This window comes from Pantherophis guttatus, chromosome 2 (assembly GCF_059756535.1).
Source record: "Pantherophis guttatus breed Tessera chromosome 2, ASM5975653v1, whole genome shotgun sequence".
NCBI lineage: Eukaryota > Metazoa > Chordata > Lepidosauria > Squamata > Colubridae > Pantherophis > Pantherophis guttatus.
In genome coordinates this window covers 24,242,208-24,265,488 of record NC_142064.1, presented here as the reverse complement: position 1 = coordinate 24,265,488, position 23,281 = coordinate 24,242,208, and the positions used below count along the sequence as shown (strand labels likewise).

At 40.9% G+C, this 23,281-nt stretch overlaps 1 protein-coding gene across 1 annotated transcript in view; it reads left to right on the top strand.

The window, feature by feature from the left end:
• OXCT1 (3-oxoacid CoA-transferase 1) overlaps positions 1 to 23,281 on the top strand; it is a 68,098-nt gene that overhangs the window by 18,447 nt on the left and 26,370 nt on the right. Inside the window, exons 4-8 of the mRNA XM_034440806.2 lie at positions 3,889 to 4,024; positions 5,537 to 5,686; positions 6,506 to 6,612; positions 11,744 to 11,804; positions 18,096 to 18,203. Coding sequence (XP_034296697.2) covers positions 3,889 to 4,024; positions 5,537 to 5,686; positions 6,506 to 6,612; positions 11,744 to 11,804; positions 18,096 to 18,203 — 562 coding nt within the window. The remainder of the gene's footprint in view (positions 1 to 3,888; positions 4,025 to 5,536; positions 5,687 to 6,505; positions 6,613 to 11,743; positions 11,805 to 18,095; positions 18,204 to 23,281) is intronic.

Here is a 23,281-nt window from a genome sequence, read left to right as displayed (position 1 = left end):
AGTTATAACTGTCTCCAAATATCCTACTTACAACCCTTCCTTGAGGTTACTACTGCTGCACGCACACACACCCTCCATGATTGCATTTGGCTTACTACTGGTTGCAGCATCCCATGGTCATATGAGTGAAATTTGCAACAGTTTTTTTTTTGCCATTTTCCAGCAAAAATGCCCCCTGGATATGCCGGATTCACTTATTGACTATGTGGTTTATCTAATGGCCACATGATTTATTTATTTATTGGTTCGATTTATATGCTGCCCTTCTCCGGAGACTCAGGACGGCTTACAATGTGTTAAGCAATAGCCTTCATACTTTTGTATATACCTGCTTAGTAGGGCTTTCAGGGCCCCCTAAGCAGTGTTCTTTTTTATACAAAGTCAGCTTATTGCCCCCACAAACCGGGCCCTCATTTTACCTACCTCGAAAGGATGGAAGGCTGAGTCAACCTTGATTTGTTTAACAACCATGGTGACCCACTTTATGACCATCATAAAGTGGGTGCGTAACCTAGTCTGATCGAGGGGGTGGCTATTCTTATTTTTAATTGAATTAAATCAACATAGTAATGCTTGTAAAATAAATAATTGTGTTGAAATTCAACAAAATATCCTCGCCGTGGAGTAGATGTTTAGATGTCTGTTCTCAGAATTCCCTAGATTCATGGCTATTGCTGAGAATTCTGGCACTGAAGTCCACACATCTGATGGGTGCCAGATTATTTTACTAATTGTGAATGCATTTTTTTTTTGAAAAAAAATAGTTTTTAAAAAAATCTCCAGATTAGTTCATCTATCTTAATTTTCAAATTAAGTTTGAAAATTAAGTTTGAGTTGATGATGTTACTCCTGTATTTAGGATTAGCTGTTCCTAATTTTAGCTGGAAGATTATTTCTCAATATGCCAGATCAAGTTGCTCTGGAAATATTCCTAAAATACAGAGGCTCCAAAGAGCCATGTTCTGTTGACAAGCCTGCATCAACGTCAGGAATGGAAACCTGAGAGATTTTTCAAGATGAAGTCAACCTCTGCACTGGGACAGAAGTGACAATGAAGTTTAACATTGGCTGGTAGACCATATTAGATTTCACTTGTTAGGTATGGGTGTAGGTACATGGTGTGCATAATGAATACGACAAAAAAAAAAAAACCAGCAAACAACTGATACCTTTGTTTCCTCTCCTCCTTTGATTACCATAATAGCAATAGCAATAGTACTTAGACTTATATACCGCTTCACAGTGCTTTACAGCCCCCTCTAAGCGGTTTACAGAGTCAGCATATTGCTCCAACAATCTGGGCCCTCATTTTGCCAACCTCGAATGGATGGAAGGTTGGGTCAACCTTGAGCCAGTCAGGATCGAACTCTGGGCAGTGGGCAGAGTTAGCCTGCAATACTACATTCTAACCACCAGGGCTCTTATAATTCAGGGGGACTAAGAAACAAATGCAGAGGGAGGTGCTTAGCCCTGTCTTTCTTCTGATGATGTACAGATAGTCCTTGACTTGCAACAGTTCATGTAGTGACCGTTTGAAGTTACTGAAGCACTGAAAAAAAGTGATTTATGACAATTTCTCACTCTTACGACTGTTGCAGCATTCCCATGATCCCGTGATCAAAATCCAGATGCTTGGCAACTGACTCATATTTATGACAGTTTCAGTATCCTGGGAGGGCAGATTTGCTTAATGACAAGTTTTACCTAACAATTACAGTGGTTCACTTAACAACCATGGGGAGAAAAAGTGATAAAAATCAGACACAATACACTTGACAACTGCCTTGCCAAGCAATGGAAATTCTGGTCCCAACTATGATCCTAGGTTGAGGATCATCTGTAGGTTAATGCCGTGTGGCTGTTTTGTGGCCAAAGGAACCTTCAAAATGGCAGCAAGAGCTTAAAGGGCCCACTTGGTTTCCTTATTTATACAACATACCAGTTGCCGTTATTGAGATTCATTCTTAGGAGAATGTGTAGCTGCAATAAATAAGATTAGAAATTTAAAAATAATGAACACATAAACAGCAGCAATTGTTATATTTACTAGAAAGAAAGATGAGCCCCCCTTTTTAAAGATCATCGTCCATTAAGAAGGAATGATTCCACAGAGAAAAGTGGTCTGTTTCCATTGCGATGTTTTCAACAAATCTAAGATGACAGCTTCCTTTTAAATATTCAGGGGAATGGATTGAATGAGTCTTTCGGGGAAAATGCTCACTTCCAAATACTTTATTTTTCTTCCTAGCATTTTCCTCCAAGTGCACAAAGGTCTTCTCTCTCCCCCGCTCCCCCCACGCCCCGGATCAACTGAGTATTGGTCCATTGGTTGATTAACTTTTTTGTCGCCTGAGATTGTGAGCTGAGAGAGAGAGCGACAGGCCCAAAGTTATCCAGCCATCTTTCATGCCTAAGGCTGGAGTAGAATGCTGAGTTTTTGAATTCTAACTTGATGCTAAATCACTAGACCAATCTCACTTTCAGATACTGTGATTTTATCCTGGAAACAAATCAGAAGCTGGTGAAAACGGTTTATCATACCTCAGAGTCAGGGGTGGTATTCACTTACTGGTTCGCAAATGTGAGCATGTGCGCTTGCTACGCTCACACATGCCTCCTCCACGCATGTGCAGAGCCTTCTGTGCATGTACAGAGGGTCAAAAACAGGACGTGATAACGTCTGGTGGATTGCGTCCGGATTGCGTGATCCTGATAGAGCTGGCTGAATTTCACCACTGCTCAGAGTACTGAGTTTTTTTTTCTTTTTTTTGAAAAAAACTTTAATTTAGTTTTGTTTTTGAAATATAGAAGTTGTGAATTAGCACTCACAACTCAGAATTCTTCTACATTTCAAGTTATAAGCTATGCTAAAAAAAACACATGATCAAGAAAGGTTAACATTTCTGAACATTAATCTCATCGCTTTTTAATATTACATAATCATGTACAAAATCTGAGATGAAACAAGCTTTTATGTGTTTGAGACAGATTACGCCAAAATATATAACAAAATGTGAATACTTATTCTGGAAAATTATAAAATCAATAGAAGAGAATGTATGTAGCTCAGGGTTCATCTGTAGAATCCTTGGTGATCTCTGTGCTTGTTTGTTTGCAGATGTTTCATTGCCCAACTAGATAACATCATCAGTGTGAGTGTGTGATTTGCTCCCTATTTGTATACAGTAGCTTGTCCTGCCAATGTTGATGGAGGTGTCCTTTTCTCCTTGATTAGGATATTATTTTCTGCTTGATTGTTTGTCTGGTATTAATCCCTGCTTATTTGGAATGTTGGTTGCCAGGGAAGATGTGTTCTGCTCTTTTTGTTTCCTTCTTGGCTTTTTTTATTGTCTCTTGAATGGTGTGCAAATATGATGTGTTCCTATGTGTCCATAGAAACCATGCCTATTATAATCCATGTCATAAGCCATGTTTTATAGTCTAAGATGGAAGTCAATAACTTGAAAATCGCCAAGCCCATTCTTGCAGACCTCAGAGCTACTTCTGACTATAGTTGCTGAAAACTGATGGCATATTTTCCATGTTTTGAGATAGGAAAGGCCTGAAATATATCTCTATATTAGAGTATTAAAAAAAAATACCTTACATCTATAAATCAGACATTCTTGTTCTTGTCTACTGAGGTTTACTTTCTGTGTTCACTAGTCTTCCTCCAAAATATAACATTTTTTTTTTTTGCTACACCCTGAAAAGGCTGTGCTGTACAAGGCACCCAGTTGTAATTTATTTGACAGATTGCAGTTAAACTAAATTGTGGCTCAGTGTGACTCTCTTCTTTTTTTCTTTTTATTTCTGGTCACAATATTGCAGGCATAATTTAAATTTTCCATCACTTGGTTTTCAACCTTAACCCTGTTTTCTCTGCAGAGTAGACAACTTTGGGCTCGGGCTTCTGCTTCAGACCAAACAGATCAAGCGTATGGTGTCATCCTATGTTGGAGAAAATGCAGAATTTGAGCGGCAATACTTGAGCGGCGAACTGGAAGTTGAGCTTACCCCACAGGTAAAATTCTAATTGCCTGTTCTTTGGACGAAGGCTCCTTATAATTATTGGCACCAACTCTTCCGTTCCAGTTGCAGGATTTCCACACCAGAAACTGAAATATTGGTTGTGTAACTACTGTATTGCATGACCCTTTTGTGTCTGTTGCAAGCCGTAAGGATCAGACAGCTTTCCTCATTTCTGGCATTTTGCAGAGGCGTCGACAGACTTCCCATCTTGGGAGTGTATTGAATTGTATCACTATAGGAATCAGGAAACCAGACTAGATTAGTCTTTGGCCAGATTCTGAATCTACCCTAAAGCCTGGTTTATGTTGGAACCTCAGACTACACACATACTATAATGATTACCACACAGCAGTGGTGGGTTTCAAATTCTTTTACCACCGGTTCTGTAGGGGTGGCTTGATGGGCGTGGCAGGGGAAGGATAGTGTAAAATCTCCATTCCCACCCCATTCCAGGGGAAGATGACTGCTAAATCCCCATTTCTTCCCAATCAGCTGGGACTTGGGAGGCAGAGAATAGATGGGGGAGGGGCCAGTCAGAATTTTTACTAGTGGTTCTCCGCACTACTCAAAATTTCCATTACTGGTTCTCCAGAACTGGTCAGAACCTGCTGAAACCTATCTCTGCAACACAATATTGAAATACTAGTAAGAAAACATAGATACTCACGTACCAGTTAAGAGTAGGAGAAGTAAGAGGTGTTTTTAATTGCATTTGCATTTTGCATTGGCAGTCACATTTTAAAAGTCCGTTAAGTATTTGCAATGTTGTGCTTGACTGAATTGCACTCCATTCTTCATGCACGTTTAACTAGCTTTTTGAAAAAGATTGACTGCTTGTCTGCCAGCCAAACTTTCCTCCTACGCCAAAGTTAAGAATACAAGTAGCTCATTTCATATTTACCACCTTTTGTAATTTAATCTTTTCTTAGCTTACCCACACTGAGTAAATAAATTAACCACAGCCAGACAGGCTCTGGCTGCCTTTTCCTCAAAATCTTCAGATTCTGGGAATATTCCTATAAAATGAAGTAGCACGTTTGAAATGTGTTGTAATTAGCATGGTAAAGAAGCCATATTTGCCTGAAAAAAACTATAATAAATATAGCTGGGGAAATAGATTTTCAAAAATATTTTTGAGGAACAGTAAAATAAGGAGAAAAGTTTGGAAAGAACATGCCAGGTATTTCAGAAATGAAATATTGGTAACATTAAGACGACGACGATGATGATTGACCCTGCTAATCATTGACCTTATTTTATTATTGCTTAGTAATAAATTAATATTAAAAATTAGAAAGCTTGAATACCTCTGTTCCACATTTTTTAGGAATGAGTATTCTATGAAAATCCTCTTGCAGTATTCAGGCGCCATCTCAGTGGACTTAGAAAAGAAGAAAAGGTCCTTTAACAACTTTTGTCAAAGAATTGATGTACTATTATGAGTTACAGGCCTCCTTTACATCTGTCTTGTCTTGCCAGCCATTAAGCCTTTTGTTCTTTCTAGGGTACCCTTGCTGAGCGGATCCGAGCAGGAGGAGCTGGCATCCCAGCTTTCTTCACCAGTACGGGGTATGGGACATTAGTGCAAGAAGGAGGGTCTCCAATCAAATACAACAGCGATGGCACTGTTGCCCTGGCGAGTGAGCCAAGAGAGGTAAAATACCTGTGGATTTGAATGAGGTTGTGAATGAGGGGGGTGAGCACAAGTCTTTTTGAAACTTTTGAAAGTTAAGGCAGATTCAGGACGTAACACACTTTGCCAGTAATATGATAGCATGATTTGAAGCAGGGGTGGGCTTCAAAAATTTTAGCAAGGGGTTCTCTGCCCAGTTGCTGGGTGGACATGGCCATGGTGGGTGTGGCCTAGTTGGCTTCCTGCCCCACGGTGGGGCAGGAAGTTTCCCTCCCCAGGCTCTGGAGGCTTTCCTTGAGCCTCCAGGAGGGCGAAAACAGCCTCCGGAGGCCCTCTGGAGGCTGTAAACGGACCTTCCCGAACTTCCGGTAGGCCCGTTTTTCTCGCCCCCTCTGAGCCTCCGCATACACCCTGCGCTTACCTGCATCCAAAATGGGCCGCGTGGGGACTCCTGGGAGGGGTGGGGCAGGGTGGGAGGGGCCAGGAGTGGGATTTGGGGGTTCTCCGAATTGCACGGAATCTTAGCTAGAGGTTCTCCTGAACCCCTGCAAACCCCTATGAGCCCACCCCTGATTTGAGGCCTGTTCAGGAAAACAAAGTGGAATAAGTCCTAACTTGGTGCAATATATTAAGCAGATTATAAATCCACTCTGCAGATCATATTGTGCTTCTGATTTTATTCAGTCTGCACATTTGATTTCCAGTTTTCATTACCGTCAATGGTATTTTCACTCCATTTCTGCTGATGATTGTATTAAATTGTAGCGTGAGCTGATAATGTAAAGAGAGCAAATCTTTTCAAAATTTTTTTAAATTTTCTCCCTCCCCTTTTTTTTAAAGGTGAGGGAATTTGACGGTCGGCATTACATTATGGAAAAATCAATTACAGGAGATTTCGCATTAGTAAAGGCGTGGAAGTCTGATCGTGCTGGAAATATTATCTTCAGGTATGGCATGTTCACAGAGCAAGCATGTTTTTAACTTTGCTTTCAAAGAGTTTTCTGGGAAATATGAACATTCTACATCCGTGATGGCGAACCTGTGGCACGCAGAGCCCTCTCTGCGAGCACACGAGCTGTCGCCTCAGCTCAGCTCCACCGTGCATGCGTGTACCCCTCCCGCCGGCCAGCTGGTTTTCGGGTCTCTGCCAAGCATGCACGGGGGATGGGCGCAGACGTGAGGGGTCACATGCGCATGCATGGGGGTCATGCATGTATGCACAGGGGTCGGGGGGCATGAGGGGGAGTCATACGCATGCACAGGGAGGGGTCACGCGCGCATTGCCTTATGGGGGTGTGCATGCGTGCTTTGGGCACTCCATGACAAAAAGATTAGCCATCACTGTTCTACATCTTAGACGAATTTTGGGGGGGGGGTCTGTTAGGATGCATCTTTTAATTATATGCAGCAAGAGGGGAGGCCCGGTTGTTCAGCACAAATAATTTATTTTGTGTTCCAGTTTGCTATTTAAAAGATATTTAGTCCCCTACTAGGACAATGTGAGGAGTTAAAAGACCGTAAAAATGAAACAAACTTTTAAAAACAAAACAGAAGAAAAAAACAGCAGCAGTATATTTTAGTACTGAGTGCAGAGTCTATAGCCCTAGAATAGCAAGCTGCTCTCCAAAATTGTCCAGATCTTTCCAGAACCCCAGCACCTTTCCAAAAGCTCATATTAAATGGAAAATTACAGGCAGTCTTTGACTTATGTCTGTAATGGGGGCTGCCCATTATGGCTGTAAGTTATAATGTTCATAAAGTGGGTCACCATATGACCAATTATATAACTTTTTTACAGTAGTTGTCATTAAATAAGGTCATTAAGCAAACCAGAGACCCAATTTGTTCCAGTGGTTAAAGCACCAGGCTAGAAAGCAGGAGACCTTAGCCATAAAAGCTGGACAGGTCATTCTCTCTCAGCCCAGCTCACCTCACAGGGTTGTTGTTATGGGGAAAATAAGAGGAGGAAGGTGTGCTGGATATGTTTGGTGCCTTGAGTTATTTGTAAAAATAATAAAGCTGAGATACAAATAAATAAAATAAATTGTTTGCTACGTGTAGGGTGTGGCTGACAACTGGAAATCAATGCCAGTTTTTGAAAAAAAAAATGTAAATTGCGGATACGTAACGGGGGTGGGAATAGGGGTGTCTAACTTCGGAACCAAGTTGTAAGAACCTTTCGAGGGGTTTCCAGGTTTCCACTGTTTTAGCCTGCTCATTTCTGCATCTGAGTCTCATTCATTTTTGAAACGTATTCACCGGCCTGCCATTGAGAATCCAAGTATGGCCTTACAGCAAGGGTGGGCTTCAAAAATTTTAGCAAGGGGTTCTCTGCCCGGTTGCTGGGTGGGCATGGCCATGGTGGGCGTGGCTTAGTGGCCTCCTGCACCACAGCCAGGGGGGTGAGGAGGGCATTTTTGCCCTCCCCGGGCTCCGGAGGCTTTCCTCGAGCCTCCGGGATGGCGAAAACAGCCTCCCCAGGCTCTGTAGGCCAGAAACGGGCCCATTTCCGGCCTTCCCGATCTTCCGGTAGGCCTGTTTTCCATCCTCCCTGAGCCTCCGCGCGCGCCCTGCACTTACCTGCATCCAAAACAGGCCCTGTGGGGACTCCTGGGAGGGGAGGGGTGGGCAGGGTGGGGCGGAGCGGGGCCAGCCAGGAGTGGGATTTGGGGGTTCTCCGAACTGCACAGAATCTTAACTAGAGGTTCTCCCGAACCCCCAGCAGCCTACCCCTGCCTTACAGCTTGAAGAAGGTTGTGCATTCCTGCCCTAGGTTATGTCCCAGAATCCTTTGAAGCAACGCAGGAGCTTCTTTCTCTGTGTAGTGAGGCTGCTTTTCAAAAGAGTGGCTATAGTAAGAAAGCTAATACAGCAAAGCTAGGCTCTTCCTGCTCATCATGACTAATGAGGGCAGGAGGTTGAAACAACTTCCCCATTTATGATAATGGTTGTCTTATTCCAGCAGTTTATTCCTTCTGTCCCTGTGTTGGCAGTGCTGCCTGTCTAAGGCTTTTTTTCAACAGCAAAGACTTTCCTCTGGTTTTTGCTCTACCATATTGAACAAACCCATGAAACAAAAATAAAACCACAGGAGGGCAGTAGAAGGCTGCAGCTTTCAGCTTTGCATGAGCTGGAGCTGTAGGTGCTATTAAAAAAAGTAACATTCTTGGCTTAATGTTAAGCCTTTTCTTAATATTAAAGAGATGTATGCCATCATTCGGAGACATGCTGTCAAAAACACTGACATCCATATGAATTCAGTGCTAGCATTGATAAAAAGCAGTTATTATAAAGCTGTGTATCCAGGACAGATAACGTTAGCAAAACAGAAGCAGAGAACCAGGTTTTTTTTGCTGATGATGGTATAAAAACCTCTCCCCCCAAAAAAAATAATGTCAAGATGGTAAATAGACTGAGAGCAGAATTAAGAATTAAAATTTAAAACTATGATCTTTTCTTCCAGGTAGAAATGTCGTTATTCTTTCTAAAACTCAGGAATAATGTAACTAGTTTCAGGACTGTTCCCAAGTGTTATAATTCATAATAGAGATAGCCTATGAGATACCTACTGGTTATGGGTGCAACCCGTTGTGTCCACATGACACCCCTCCTGCACGAGCTGCACTGGCTCCCAGTGGTCTTCCGGGTGCGATTCAAGGTGTTGGTCACCACCTTTAAAGCGCTCCATGGCACAGGACCCGGGTACCTTTGAGACTGTCTTCTGCCACCAATAGCCTCCCACCGGCCAGTCCGCTCCCACAGAGAGGGTCTCCTCAGGGTGCCATTGGCCAAGTCATGTCGGCTGGCGACACCCAGGCGGAGGGCCTTCTCTGTGGGAGCCCCAGCCCTGTGGAATGAACTGCCCCCGGAAATTCGTAAGATTTCTGACCTCCAGGTATTTCGCTGCGCACTCAAGACCCTGCTGTTCCGCCAGGCTGGGTTAGCAACATAATTTTAAATTGGATGTTTTAAATTTTTGGGGTTTTAAATTAAGCCAAATTTATTTAATACTTTTAAATTATTTTAAATTGATGTCTATTCTGTTTTTAAATAGGCTGTACACCGCCCTGAGTCCTTCGGGAGAAGGGCGGTATAGAAATAAAATTATTATTATTATATTATTATTATCTTCATCAATACTCAGAGAATTGTAAATTAGAGGGGGTTAGAGGGATGTTGTAGGCATAGTAGGCCCTCTAAACCAGTGTTTCTCAGCTTGAAGAGCCGTGGTGGTGCACTGCAATATTGTAGGCTAATTCTGCCGACTGCCAGCAGTTCAATTCTCACCGGCTCAAACCTTCCATCCTTGCAAGGTCGGTAAAATGATCCAGATTGTTGGGGATAATATGTTGACTCTGTAAACTGGTTAGAGTGGGTTACAAAGTACTGTGAAGCAGTATATAAGTCTAAGTGCTATTGCTATTAAGATGTGTGGTCTGCAACTCCCAGAATTCCTCAGCCAGCATTATTCTAAACAAATCCATGTTTAATGTAAACCATCCAGAACCAGAATATTTCGAGCTAACTCTCTCCAGCCTCTATCTGAGAATCACCAGTGAGGGAGATTCACCAGGACATTTCTAGTCAAATTCCTGCTATCAATTCTTGTAATATTGATTGAAAATCAGGCATTGTTATAACCAGGGGTGGGTTCTACTTACTTTTACTACCAGTTTGCAATGGGAACGCGTGTGCGCAGATCATCAATTATGACATCTGGGTGGGTGGGCGGAGCCTCCCGCCGCTTTTACTACTGTTTCTAAAGAACTGTACAGAACTGGGAGCAGCCCACCACTGGTTATAACCTAAGAAACCATTAGAGGTAGTACAGGCATGGCTGGCAGAGAACATGCCTCTATCTGCTATTTATTTGTTAGATTCATGTTTCATCTTTTCTCCAGAAGTTTTATGGCTTACATGAAGATCATAGGTGGATTTCAGCAGGTTCTGACCAGTTCTGGAGAACTGGTAGCAGAAATTTTGAGTAGTTCGGAGAACCGGTAGTAAAAATTCTGACTGCCCCGCCCCCACCTATTCTCTGCCTCCCAAGTCCCAGCTGATCCAGAAGAAATGGGGATTTTGCAGTAACCTTCCCCTGGAGTGGAATGGGAATGGAGATTTTACAGTATCCTTCCCTTGCCAGGCCCACCAAACCACGCCCACCAAGCCATGCCACACCCACCAAGCCACACCCACAGAACTGGTGGTAGAAATTTTTGAAACCCACCACTAATGAAGATCTGATTTCATTCTATCCCAATCACAACTTGGCTCAGAGATAATGACTTATCCAAAATGATCTAATGAATTTCCATGCTTGAATCTCAATAGCTTCACTCATCTAATATTTTAACCACTATGGTGGTTAAAATACACTAACACCCTCTGTGCTACAACTACAGAATGAACATTTCTTATGCATTTGTTCATAAATATACAGTCAAAGGGGAATCACACATTCTTGTCTTACTCTCTATTCTAAGTTGAATCCATTCACTAAGCATGCCCCATGGAAGAATGGGACAGTCCCAAGGGAGACTTTTTGAGATTTTTGGCTTGTTTTCAATAAAAAACAGTGGAGGGATACATTCGCCTAAGGGCTGCAATGTTTGCTTAATGACCTCAGCAATTGGTTCCAGCCACGTGGATGCCTCGAAGTACGATCATTATGATTTATGATGGATAATCTGGGCTCTATTACAGTTCTCAATGTTGAGGACTACCTGGAAATGTGATTAATTGAGAACTATTGAAGATAAGACTGAAAACAAGGATAACACTTTTACCATTAAAACTTACTCTGTTATTGTTTTTGAGGGGGACACACCTGTTCAGCTTGTATGTAAGCAATCGATGCCTGAAGGACAGAAGGAAATCCCTTTACTGGCTATGTTCAAGCAGAAGCTAGATAGCAAAGTGGGTTTGCTTTGGTTGGAATTTCTGGACCTGAAGGCTAATCCCCTTTCAACTCCGAATTGATTATGCTCTGAATTTTGTTCTGCTAATGTTTCTTGACATTATAGAAAAGGATAACTGCAGCTCTATTAAGCATACATTGCCCTCTTTCTTCTCAAACAGGAAAACTGCGAGAAATTTCAATCAGCCTATGTGTAAAGCTGCCAGAACAACAGTGGTAGAGGTAAGGCAGAAAAGTTATTTCCAGCCCCAGCAGTGGTTCCTGGGCTAAATAGGATTTATCCTTCTTATTCTGCAGCTTTTTGAGAGAATGAGGTTGTTGTCTTTGCAGCATCTTCTTCCATACCAAATATCTTCAGACATGGTTGGCTCCTCTTCCCTTGTTTTTGTTTTTACATCAAAATCAAAATCCTCTTTTGCAAGCACAGCCTTAAGCAAAATTCGGAAGAGATGAGAAGATGTGAGAGTGCAGTATCCCCTGCTTTCGTTTGACAAACGTATAGAAAGACCTACAGGTCTTGGTGAATTGATGCATGACATATCTATATATTTAAAGCCGAGCAGTTGAAGAGAATGGGGAATTGCTGATACTGTATCTGTGCGCAGCAGAAAGGGAATTAGCAGAGGCATTTATATAATCCTAAAAAGCTGAATCCTTGTTTCCAAGAAAAGGATTGCTCCTTTTTTTTTTTTTTTTTTGGAAGCCTGAGCTTTTATCTTTTGCATGCAGGAACATAGATCCTGTTTCTACTAACTCTTTCTCTATAAATGTATTTAGTAGTTGCCCCTCTAGAAACAGTTCTAAGTGGTGTACAGTACAATATAGCTAAAACAACCTTGTATGTAAAGATTTCCTCAAGTTGAACTGGACACTTGATGACAATCGGACACATATGGATGGTTGTCTGTCATTTTTTCCTGGGTGTCAAGGTTCCAAATAATAGGTCCTATTCAATAAGAACTCCGAGGCAGGCAAGATCCTCAAAGAACATTTTGTTAGGACATATCAAATTGGCAACTTCCTGGTGAAAAACTGGCTCTAAATTGGCGCCGGTTCCTCCCCTAATTAAAAGTAAAACTTCATTATTCCTGCCCCCAGAGTCTCAGCCATATGATCCAATCAGCATACAGTCCAGTTGCGAGATGGCCTCAGTCTCCGCCCTGCACGAACGTCCTTGATTCCCAGGGGAAAGAATTTTATTTAGGCTACACACCCCAGCTAATCTCTCTACACACACACACCAGCCTCTTCACTCCAGGCTGTGTCAGCCCTGAAGCTGTGAGAAAAGCAACCTCCCTAGAAACTACACAAAAAGAAAATGGCCACTGTTCAGCCAACTTCACGGTTGACACTGGGATTCTTGGGGGGCGGGGGGGCGCCCATACAAATGCTTACCAAACTCAAACTTGCTTAGCTTCTGAACCTAATCGAAATTGTCTATGTGCTTCCATCAAAAAAAGGCTTATCATGTTGTAAAGCTAGTCTTAAGGAAAAACTCGATGGGGGAGGAAGGGTTGGACAAAGTCAAATAGATGATCTGCTTATAAAGCTTGTCATCTATTAAATTCAGTGGCAGATAACCATTTAGGAAGTGAGGCTGTTGAACGTTGAACGACGGGTTGGTCTTTTTGTTTGGCCTTTTGATGTCTTCAACCAATCCTACAGCGGGAAGGACTTTCTGCCTTTGATCGTGGAAAGATGTAACATTTAATAAAAAACAGGATTAAGAACAGCCTTCACCAAGCTGGCACCCTTCAGATGTGTTGATCCTACAGGATTGGTAGCCCAATGCACCTGGACCAGGTTGAAGAAGACTTAAACCAGGAATCTCCTTGCACTCTGTATTTCAGTCCCCGTATCTGCCTCTACTCCCTCTATCCTTTTCATCCTCCACTCTGTTTTTCTTCCCCTTGTCTTCTCCTTTGTTATGTTCTTCGCAAATTGTGTGTTTTTTTCCTTGTCAGTGGAAGAAGCTAGAAAAACAAAGGTCTGTATTTTCCTTTGAGTTTTGACAGATTCAAGATGAATTTTGAGGATGCGGATTCTACACAGTGTAGAATTCTTTCACCCATAACTAATTAAATAAATGTAATTAAAAATCCTGCAATGTATCCCAGGTTGCTTAGCAACAGCTGTCCTGTTCCATTATTATTCTGTTCTCTCAGGTACAATGGATCTCATTACGGTGTGTGGCAGCATTGAATGAGTTCCACTTCTCACCTAAATATTGGTATTTATAGTTTTTATTGAATGTTTGAAGATTCTTAAAAAGGGTTTATACAAGTTAAAAAGGGTTTATACAAGTTTATTATAGTTTATAGTTTATTTATAGTTTATAGTTTATAGTTTATTCAATCTTAATTTTCCTTTGTTTCAGGCTTCCCTTGTTTTCCAGAATTATAAGAATTTATTTCCCAAATGAATGTATAGGAAGCACGTTTTTCAGATCCCCAAAACAACTTAAAAAGAAGTCCATAAATTTATCTAATTCATATAATATTAGCCAGCACTTTTAGCGTAAAACAACTTTATCAAGCCAGTTGGATTTCTGGGTCAAATCATCCCATTCAATTTAGATGTATTTTCTGTGCATCTGTTTGCTACATGTGCCCTATTGACTGCAGCCTATTGTCAATTATTTTTTCTAAACATTTGTAGAAAACAGTGCATTAAATGTACTATAACAAAAATGATAAAACCAGCAATGAATCTAGATTGCCAATTGAAGATTGATCAGATAAACCGCTATCAAATCCTTCCCAAGTTCCCAAGTTAGTGAGAATCTAGCTATTACAAGTACTATGAACTTAAACAAGCCTTGTTAGCCTTTGAAAGCTGGTAGAGGTATTTGAAATTTTGAAAACGCATTGCAGGTACTTATGAAAGCTGCTGCAGAGGAGAGGGAAAATTTATCCATATAACACAGTGAAGATCTTAGGATCTTCAGTTACAAGACATATTTTCTGCTTCCTACCACCTTTCTAGTTGCCTGTTCTCCACAGGTTTTCTGGTTATCTTACATTTGTTCTTTTGGGGGCACTTTAGTATCCTTCAAAGCACTGGGTTCTAGGTGCTCATCTTTTTAATTTTCTGAGAAAGCTTATAGGTCCATTTACATGATGATGGTGGAGGCAGGCACTTTGTAGAAGGCCTTTTAAAGTAATAATAGAAGGAGAAGTGGAAAGTCTTTTGAACACCCAGTACAGGTAGTCCTCAACTAATTACAAATCACTTAATAACAGTTCAAAGTTACGACAGCCTTGGAAAAAGTGACTTAGAATCTATACTTGCACCACTTCTAGGATTGCATGATTGCAATTTGTGTGCTTGGCAACTGGCTCAGATTCAGGACTAGTTGAAGCATCCTGAAGTCACGTGATTGTGATTTGTGACCTTTTTGCTGAATTCTGACACTTGTACTTGTTGAAATTCTGGTCCCAATTATAGTCTTAAGTCACCTATATATGGAAGTAAGAAGATGGTACAGGTGGAATATTTGGAAAGACACAATAAAGAAGCCACTTTCATTCATTGGGATCATTCATTGGATGTTATTACCTAATTATAACTTAATGGAAAGAATTGATAGAATCGCAATATTGAAAAAGTGGTTGAGAACAAAGAGGTTAAGAACCTGTAAAATTTCCAGATACAAACTGATAAGCATTTAACTCATAATAAGCCATACATGACTGCAGTTATGAAGAAGCAAGCATGTATAATTGACACTACAACCATTGGAAATAGAAGGGAAATAGTTGGGAAAGAACTAGAAAAGAGATCTGGTTGGGTCTAATGGTGATGCAACTGGCCTAGGAGACTGTGAAATTTAGTCTCGCCTTGGTATGAGTGCCAGCTGGGAGACTTTGGGCCAGTCACAGTCTCTCAGCCCAACTCACCTCAAAGGGTAGTAGTTATGGGGAAAATAGGAAGAGGAAAGAGTACTAGATATGTTCACTTAATTAATTAATAGGCAGGATAAAAAAAATCATTTAAAAAGAACTAAAAAATAAGGAAATATAAAAATCTTTAAATAGAATGAATGTGGAAATTAGTATTGGTGCCAAGAGTAGTAGATGCATTTGGTGCCTACCAAAAGCAGCTAAACACAATAGAAATGGATAGAATTTCAACCCAACAATTATAGAATTGAATGGTGCCACATTGCTCCAATATAATTAGCTATCCTAGATCTCTAACAAGACACCACTAGTCAAAAGTACCATATCCAGTCAGTCAGATCTATCTGGTAGTCGGTATAAATGGCAATGATGGTGATGATGATGATGATGATGATGATGATGATGATAGTAATAGTAAAAAATATAAAAAGAGAGGGCAGGTTAAGTACAGAATGTGTAAACCTGGAGGAAATCTGCAATCTTTTTCATAATGTTTTCATATGATTTAGTACAATTTTCACCAATTTGTTTGCATATGTGTGAGGAGTAACAGAAGTCGGTTCTGGGACTTGTATGCTCTATAGAATTGAGACACTTGGTTAGGAAAGGCTGATTTATTATTAAGCCTGTGCCTTCTTGTCCAGCTCTGTATGGAAATCTTTTGGGATGGTGAGAATATTTTATGGGGCCCAAAGGTGCTTTTTTTCAGGAGGCAACTGGACTTCTTGTTTTTCTTTGAAGACGTTCGCTTCTCGTCCAAGAAGCTTCTTCAGTTCTGACTGGATGTTGGGGAATGGAAGGATTTATATTCCTTGCAGGCAGCTGGTCATTTGCATTCTTTTAGAAAGTTATTGACGAGCTCTCTGCAAGAAATATAAATCCTTCCGTTCCCCACTATAGACTCAGAGCTGAAGAAGCTTCTTGGAGGAGAAGTGAAACGTCTTCAAAGAAAAACAAGAAGTCCAGTTTCCTCCTGAAAAAAGCACCTTTGGGACAACCATGACCTGGATGACTGAAAATCTCCACAGACATTTTATAGGGGCACTCACAGAATGAATGGCATGCGTTATAACTTGATGATACTAAGTTATCAGAGTTAAACAGATATTTACTACAAACAGACTCACTGGGTTTACTGGGAACAGGTGCTTCCTGGGAACATTGTATATTCTCTGGCCTGAAGCACAGGTTTTAATCCAGGAATTCCAGGTCATAGATTGGATTGCAGTAGTTAAGGCTGTACCCTTACTAGATATGTTTCGTGGTAAAGAATTATCTGGTTTTTATCTCATTTTATTTAATTACGTTTTCTTTTTCAGACCTTAAAGGTGTTGTTATATGAACGGCTTGTGAATGATGAATTGATGATTTTCGAGAATAATAACATTCATTGACTTCCTTTTCTGCTTTGGTTTTCTGTTGTGTAGTGGTCACTAGTAGGTAAAGGCAGAATGGAAAAAATAGTATTTGGGGTTTTGTGCCTGTCAAATTGATAACTGCACATTTGTTTTTTTTTCACCGATCATCACTCTGGTTTGTTGTCTCTACTTCTTCTCATCTGAGGCCATATGCAACCATTTGCATCCATATGTTTATTAGGAATAAATGGAAGAGATCTTAGCGGTAAATGGGCCATAGCAAGTAATTAGTATTGGGAAAGACTGCAGTAATTTAGGCAGTAATTCATTGGCATGTGCTTAAATGATATTTTGAAACTGTAAGACTTCTTACTTTAATGAGTTCTATTCTAGTGTCGCCCGGTGGCCCTGTTCTGGATCACCCATGCACTTCTGGGACAAGGGGGGTTAGGTGATCATTTTCAAGGCCGTGTAGAGGAATTTGTTCAACACTTGAGGGACAAAATCGCTCGGATTCATTCCCAGTTACATCCCATGTGTGGAGCAGTGAAAAGAAGGACTAAAGGGGACATGATAGCAGTGTTCCAGTATCTCAGGGGCTGCCACAAAGAAGAGGGAGTCAAGCTATTCTCCAAAACACCTGAGGGTAGGACAAGAAGCAATGGGTGCAACTAATCAAGGAAAGAAGCAACTTAGAACTAAGGAGAAATTTCCTGACAGAACAATTAATCAATGGAACAACTTGCCTCCAGAAGTTGTGAATGCTCTAACACTGGAAGTTTTTAAGAAGAGATTGGATAACCATTTGTCTAAAATGTATAAGATTTCCTGCCTAAGCAGGGGATTGGACTAGAAGACCTCCAAGGTCCCTTCCAACTCTGCTATTCTATTCTATTCTATTCTATTCTATTCTATTCTATTCTATTCTATTCTATTCTATTCTATTCTATTCTATTCTATTCTATTCTATTCCATTCCATTCCATTCCATTCCATTCCATTCCATTCCATTCCATTCTCTGAACAAATCATCCTCAAATTACTCTTTTGATGTATTGGGATGACAACTCCCATAATTCATTGCAAGAACAGCTTTGGACTGTGTGTGCTAATATTTCTGGGCATTGTAGTACTAGCACATCTGGAAGAGAGGGCTAAATAAGGGAAAACTGCACTCTCCTTATTCTTGTCGAAATCATGTGGTATACTGCACTAAAGTCTGTCTTTATCTTTCCTATTTTCTTATCATTCCAGGTAGAAGAAATTGTTGATGTAGGGTCATTTCACCCCGAAGATATCCATGTCCCCAAAATCTACGTCCATCGTCTCATCAAAGGGGACAAGTATGAAAAAAGAATTGAGGTAACTCCTAGGTGGGTTTGGAACTGGTCTGTGGCTATGGGTGTGCTTGCAAAATGTTTCCACTTGCAATGTTAGTTTGGATGTGGGGATTATAGCGAGAATCGAGGAACAGTTTCATGTGCTGAGTCTCCAGAGACAGGTAATCTCCTATCCCTCTCACCTCCAGACATTCAGCACAGGCAAATCTGATCTATGCTTTATACAAAATCATGTGTAGACAGTAGATAACTTAAAAAGTCATTTCCTTATAGAACGATGGTAATCTTTGATTCCCTTACGGGGGGCCATCACTCCTAAGGAATAACTTTGATCTGGGGTTATTTCTTAGGGTATGTGATACATCAATTTGCTGATATTAAGGGGACCCCACTTTCAGATTGCTCTGAATTCTATGTATGAAGTTCTGTGTCTTGAGTTCTGTGAAGGAAATTAGACCATAAATAGAAGCATCATCTGTTGTTGTAATCTTACTTGTTGCAGTTGCAGTCAAATGATTGGTTCATAGCAGATGTGTCTCTGGCATTGTTTTTTTCCCCCTTTTTCTTAAGAGAAGCTTACAAAAGGAAGAGATCCATGGGATGACAGCCGAAACAGTTTTGCTCTCTCTTTTTATATTTGGTAGTGCCAAAAATGAGAGCCAGTTTGGTGTAACAGTTGGGATACCAAGTTAGAAACTGAGAGACTGAGAGTTCTAGTCCTGCTTTAGGTATGAAGCCAGCTGGGTAAACTTGAGCTAGTTGTTCTTTCTCAGTCCTAGGAAAGAGACAACAACAACCCACTTCTGAAAAATCTTGCTAAGAAAACTACAGAGACTTGTCCAAGCAATCACCAGGAATCAATATTGACTCAAAGTCACACATCCACAAAAATGCCAAAACAACAGCTCTTCACATTCCCAGTTTGAGCCTAGTTTTCTAATATTGCTTTTCTTCCTTCCTTCCTTCCTTCCTTCCTTCCTTCCTTCCTTCCTTCCTTCCTTCCTTCCTTCCTTCCTTCCTTCCTTCCTTCCTCCCTTCCTCCCTCCCTCCCTCCCTCCCTCCCTCTCTCCCTCTCTCTCTCCCTTTCCTCCTCCTCCTTTCTCTCTCTCTCTCTCTGTTTCTCTCTCTCTCTCTTATTTTATTTTATTTATTTAGCCTTCACCTTTGCGTCAATGTTGACTCCTGGTAACTGTCTGAGCAAGTCCCTGCAGTTTCTTTATTTCTTCACATTCAGTCAAAAGGTCTCTGTGTCGATTTGCCATCTTATTATTCAGCTGCATCTTCAACTGCCCTTCACCTTTCCTTTTCTTCGGGTCTGTTTTCTTTCACCCTTGTGACTCCTCCTTCTTTTTGTCCTCTTGTTTTGAAATGTTTTATATAGCCTGGATCACAGTTGCAGCTGGGGTTGAATTGGGTTTACTTATTTTTTTTTCATCCTCCTAGGGATCTTTCTTGGTAAACAGACAATGAAGCTTCAAGCTTCCCTATTTACCGAGTTGTGGGATGTTGAGGGGAACAGGAACTGCGGAAAGGGTCTATAAAAATAGCATCCATCTATAAGGTGCTGATTGCATTTTCAGATAGAAATTATATTGGACGTAATACAGTTTTCCACTGCCTGCAGGGTGAGGATTCTGGTATAAAGCAGATTTAACTAGGGAGCCTGGCAAAGAAAGATAGCTTTTATCTTATTAAAGGAGGAATAATTGCAGTCATATATTTGGCCCAATTGCAGTTGTGTGAGTAAAATAGCCAAAGAAATGCCTAAATTCTCTTTATCTCATTTCCCCCCTCCCAATAACTGTGTTAAGATATTTATGCTCTTGATGTTCAAATTTCAAATAAGAAGCAGAGGCCAAGATAACAAGCTGCGGATTTAGACCAGAAGCCGTGTCCCTGGACCTTACAGTAGCAGCCTGGCCATTGATCCACAGCTCTGCATAATGCATATAGGAATATTCAGGTCTCTCGCATACACTGTTCTTGCAACCGTGGAGATGATAAAACTTCATTTCCCCTTTTGCAACCCCTGTTGAAAATTCATTCTGCCAAATAAAACCATCTGTCTTGAATAAAGCACTGATTTATTCCACCAGGACAACAGATTATTTTTTTAAAAAACCAACCAGCAGCAGTCCAAAAATTATTATTACTTTTAAAACAATCCTTGGCTTGTATTCAGGTTGATGTCTGTAAGTCCTTGCAATAATCCATGAGGATTATTTTGATTATTTTGATTATTTGGCTCTAGGTTACCTTGTCAATATAAATCACTTTAAGTTGAGGATTGCTCAAAGTTTGTGACATCCTTCTTGGGACCTCATGTAGACAAACATCTGTGCAGGTGTTGTTTGTTGCAAAATACACATTGCACAATTCTCCTGTTTGGTTCTCCTAGCACAGGGGTCAGCAACCTGTGGCTCTGGAGCCACATGTGGCTCTTTCACCCCTCTGCTGCGGCTCCCTGACACTTAAAATATGTATCACAACTGCCAATGTGTGACACCAGCCAGCATGCAATTTACAGAGCTTTTCAACCCCTGGTAGGCCAACCATGAATAAATCCCAAAAAAGAAAACTTTCCAAAGAAAACAGAACTTTTAATTCAACTACATGTGCTAGTTTTGTGGCTGCTCAATAAATAGTCAGGCATGGAAAAGGTTTTGTGGCTCCCGGTTTTTTCTTTTCTGTGGGAAATGGATCCAAATGGCTCTTTGAGTGTTTAAGGTTGCAGACCCCTGTCCTAGCACTTTCAGTAATACTGTTAATAATAGTAATAAGATAAACGTGGCTTAAGTCCAGTGGTGGGTTGCTCCCGGTTCGGTCTGGTTCTTGCAAACCGATAATAATGGTGGCGGGAGGCTCCACCCACCTGCCCAGACGTCATCATGGATGATTTGCACATACGCAGAAGCGTGTGTGTGCACGTGTGCTCCTGTTGCGAACCGGTAGTAAAGGTAAATGGAACCCACCCCTGCTTAAGTCTATACATAGACAGAGATTTCTGAAAATGCAGACACAAGAACATAAAAGAAGGAGGAGGGAAACACATTCAGACTTGCAAAGATTCTCTTACTACACCCATTCTAATAAGACTAGTGTCAACTTGCAAAGCTTTCAAGTTGCCATGAGCAGGAGAGAGGGTGAACTGATAGAGCTGATTGATTTCCCTAACTGAAGCGACATTCCATACATGCTTTCTTACTGCAATCAGAAGGAGGGTGTTGGATTTCACAGCCAGCCAAAGTGGTTAATTGGAGAACGTGATTTATGACATGGCCAGGAAGGAGGGGAGAGACAGGGTCATAGGGGAACGTAAATCTACGTGGGATTAGTTCTAACTGCATCCGAATATTGCCGAAATAGTGCTCCTAATAAATGACTGTATTTCTTTTGAAGTTTGGCTCATGGCTCATGAATTAATTAGGGCATCTTTCGGAAACTTCACAACTAGTTTTAGGCATACGTAATATCTGTTTCTTCATCTGCTCTACTTTGTAGGACTGACATCTCTTCTGTCTCAAAGTAGTTCATTGCAGGGCTTGTGTTGAGCCATAACAAATATTACTTGGCATTCATTTTGGAGAACGAGGGTGTGTGTTGTTCATTGTACATGTATTGTATTTCCTTTCTGAGCTGCCATTGCAAATATTACTCTTTAACATATGTTCTAGACTTGTACTAGACTTAAAGAGTAATATTTTGTAATAATTATTAAAAGGAGACGAGGCCCTGCACCAGCCCTGTCTTGATGCAGAAGTTGAAAAAGGTTTTATGTTTGCTCTGTTGTCTGTGTGAATAGGCTTGGATTGCTTAGAAAAAGCTTGTTGAGGGGAGGAGAGAAGTAGAGTCTACATTTGGATAATTCTTAGGAATTATTCATTTTGCGTGCCCCTTGCAAATCACATACTCACTTCAAACACTGGCATTTCATCTTGAAAAAATGATGGAACAGTTGATGAGAAAGGACTGATATTGTGGAGCATTACTGGATTATTATTATTATTTATTAAACTTGCATGTCACCCAACTCCCAATGATTTGGGGGCAGCCTGCAACAATCGAATAAAGAAATTGCAATAAAAACAATAAAAGCTGGCAAGTGTGACAAACCAGATGGAATGAAGCGAAGAGCCTCATTCTCTCTTGCCAAAGGGCCTGGATGAAGGACTAAGTCTTCGCTGCTCTTCTGAACAACAGCAGAGACCCCATCCAGATCTTCAGGGGAACCTCATGTAGTAGTGCTGCTATAGACAAAGCACCCTTCCGTGATCCCAATAGATGGAATGGTTTAATTAAAGGAATTGGAGCGTCCACCCCGATCAGATCAAATCAGTCAAGCAGATGCTATGGGGGACAGGCAGTCTTCAAATAACAAGGCTCTTTGCCATGTTGGGCTTTATTCAAGCACCTTGAATTGTGCTACTGCCTTCTGGACCAATTGAAGTTTCCTGATGGTTTTCAAGGGCAGCCCCATGTAGAGTGCACAACAGTAGCCAGGCCATGAGTTGACATAGGGAAGGGTGAAGGTTTCTCCTCTTCCCATTTTATTTACTTACCTACATTGATTTATAATATTCTCCAGATGTTCTAAATTAAATTGCACAAAGTAGCTTTACTGGATATGGATTTTTTTATATGTACCCCCACCCCCTTTCAACACATCCTATAGGAAATAATCATAGTTCATGGATTTGTCAGTTCTTGGAACAGAGTGTTGCCTTTTAATAACATATAGTGTTGTACTTAGTTGTCCCAAATTGGTACTAAATCCATAACACAGCAGTGACTATGGAAAGCAGAAAAGAATACACACTAACAGATAATTTTGAGCTTTTATTATTAGTGTCAGCTTCTGTTTTTATTGCTTGATGTTCACCACTCGGACTCAAGGGAGGAGAGTGGAAAACAAATGTGAGTACTGTAAATACTGTTGAGCTCAGCAGTGATATTAAACTTGCCTGCTTTGTTCTTTGATCTTAGAATAGGGAAAGCACTTAGACTTATATACCGCTTCACAGTGCTTTACAGCCCTAAGCAGTTTTACATACTGCAGTCAGTATGTTGCCACCAACAATTTGGGTCCTCATTTTACCGACC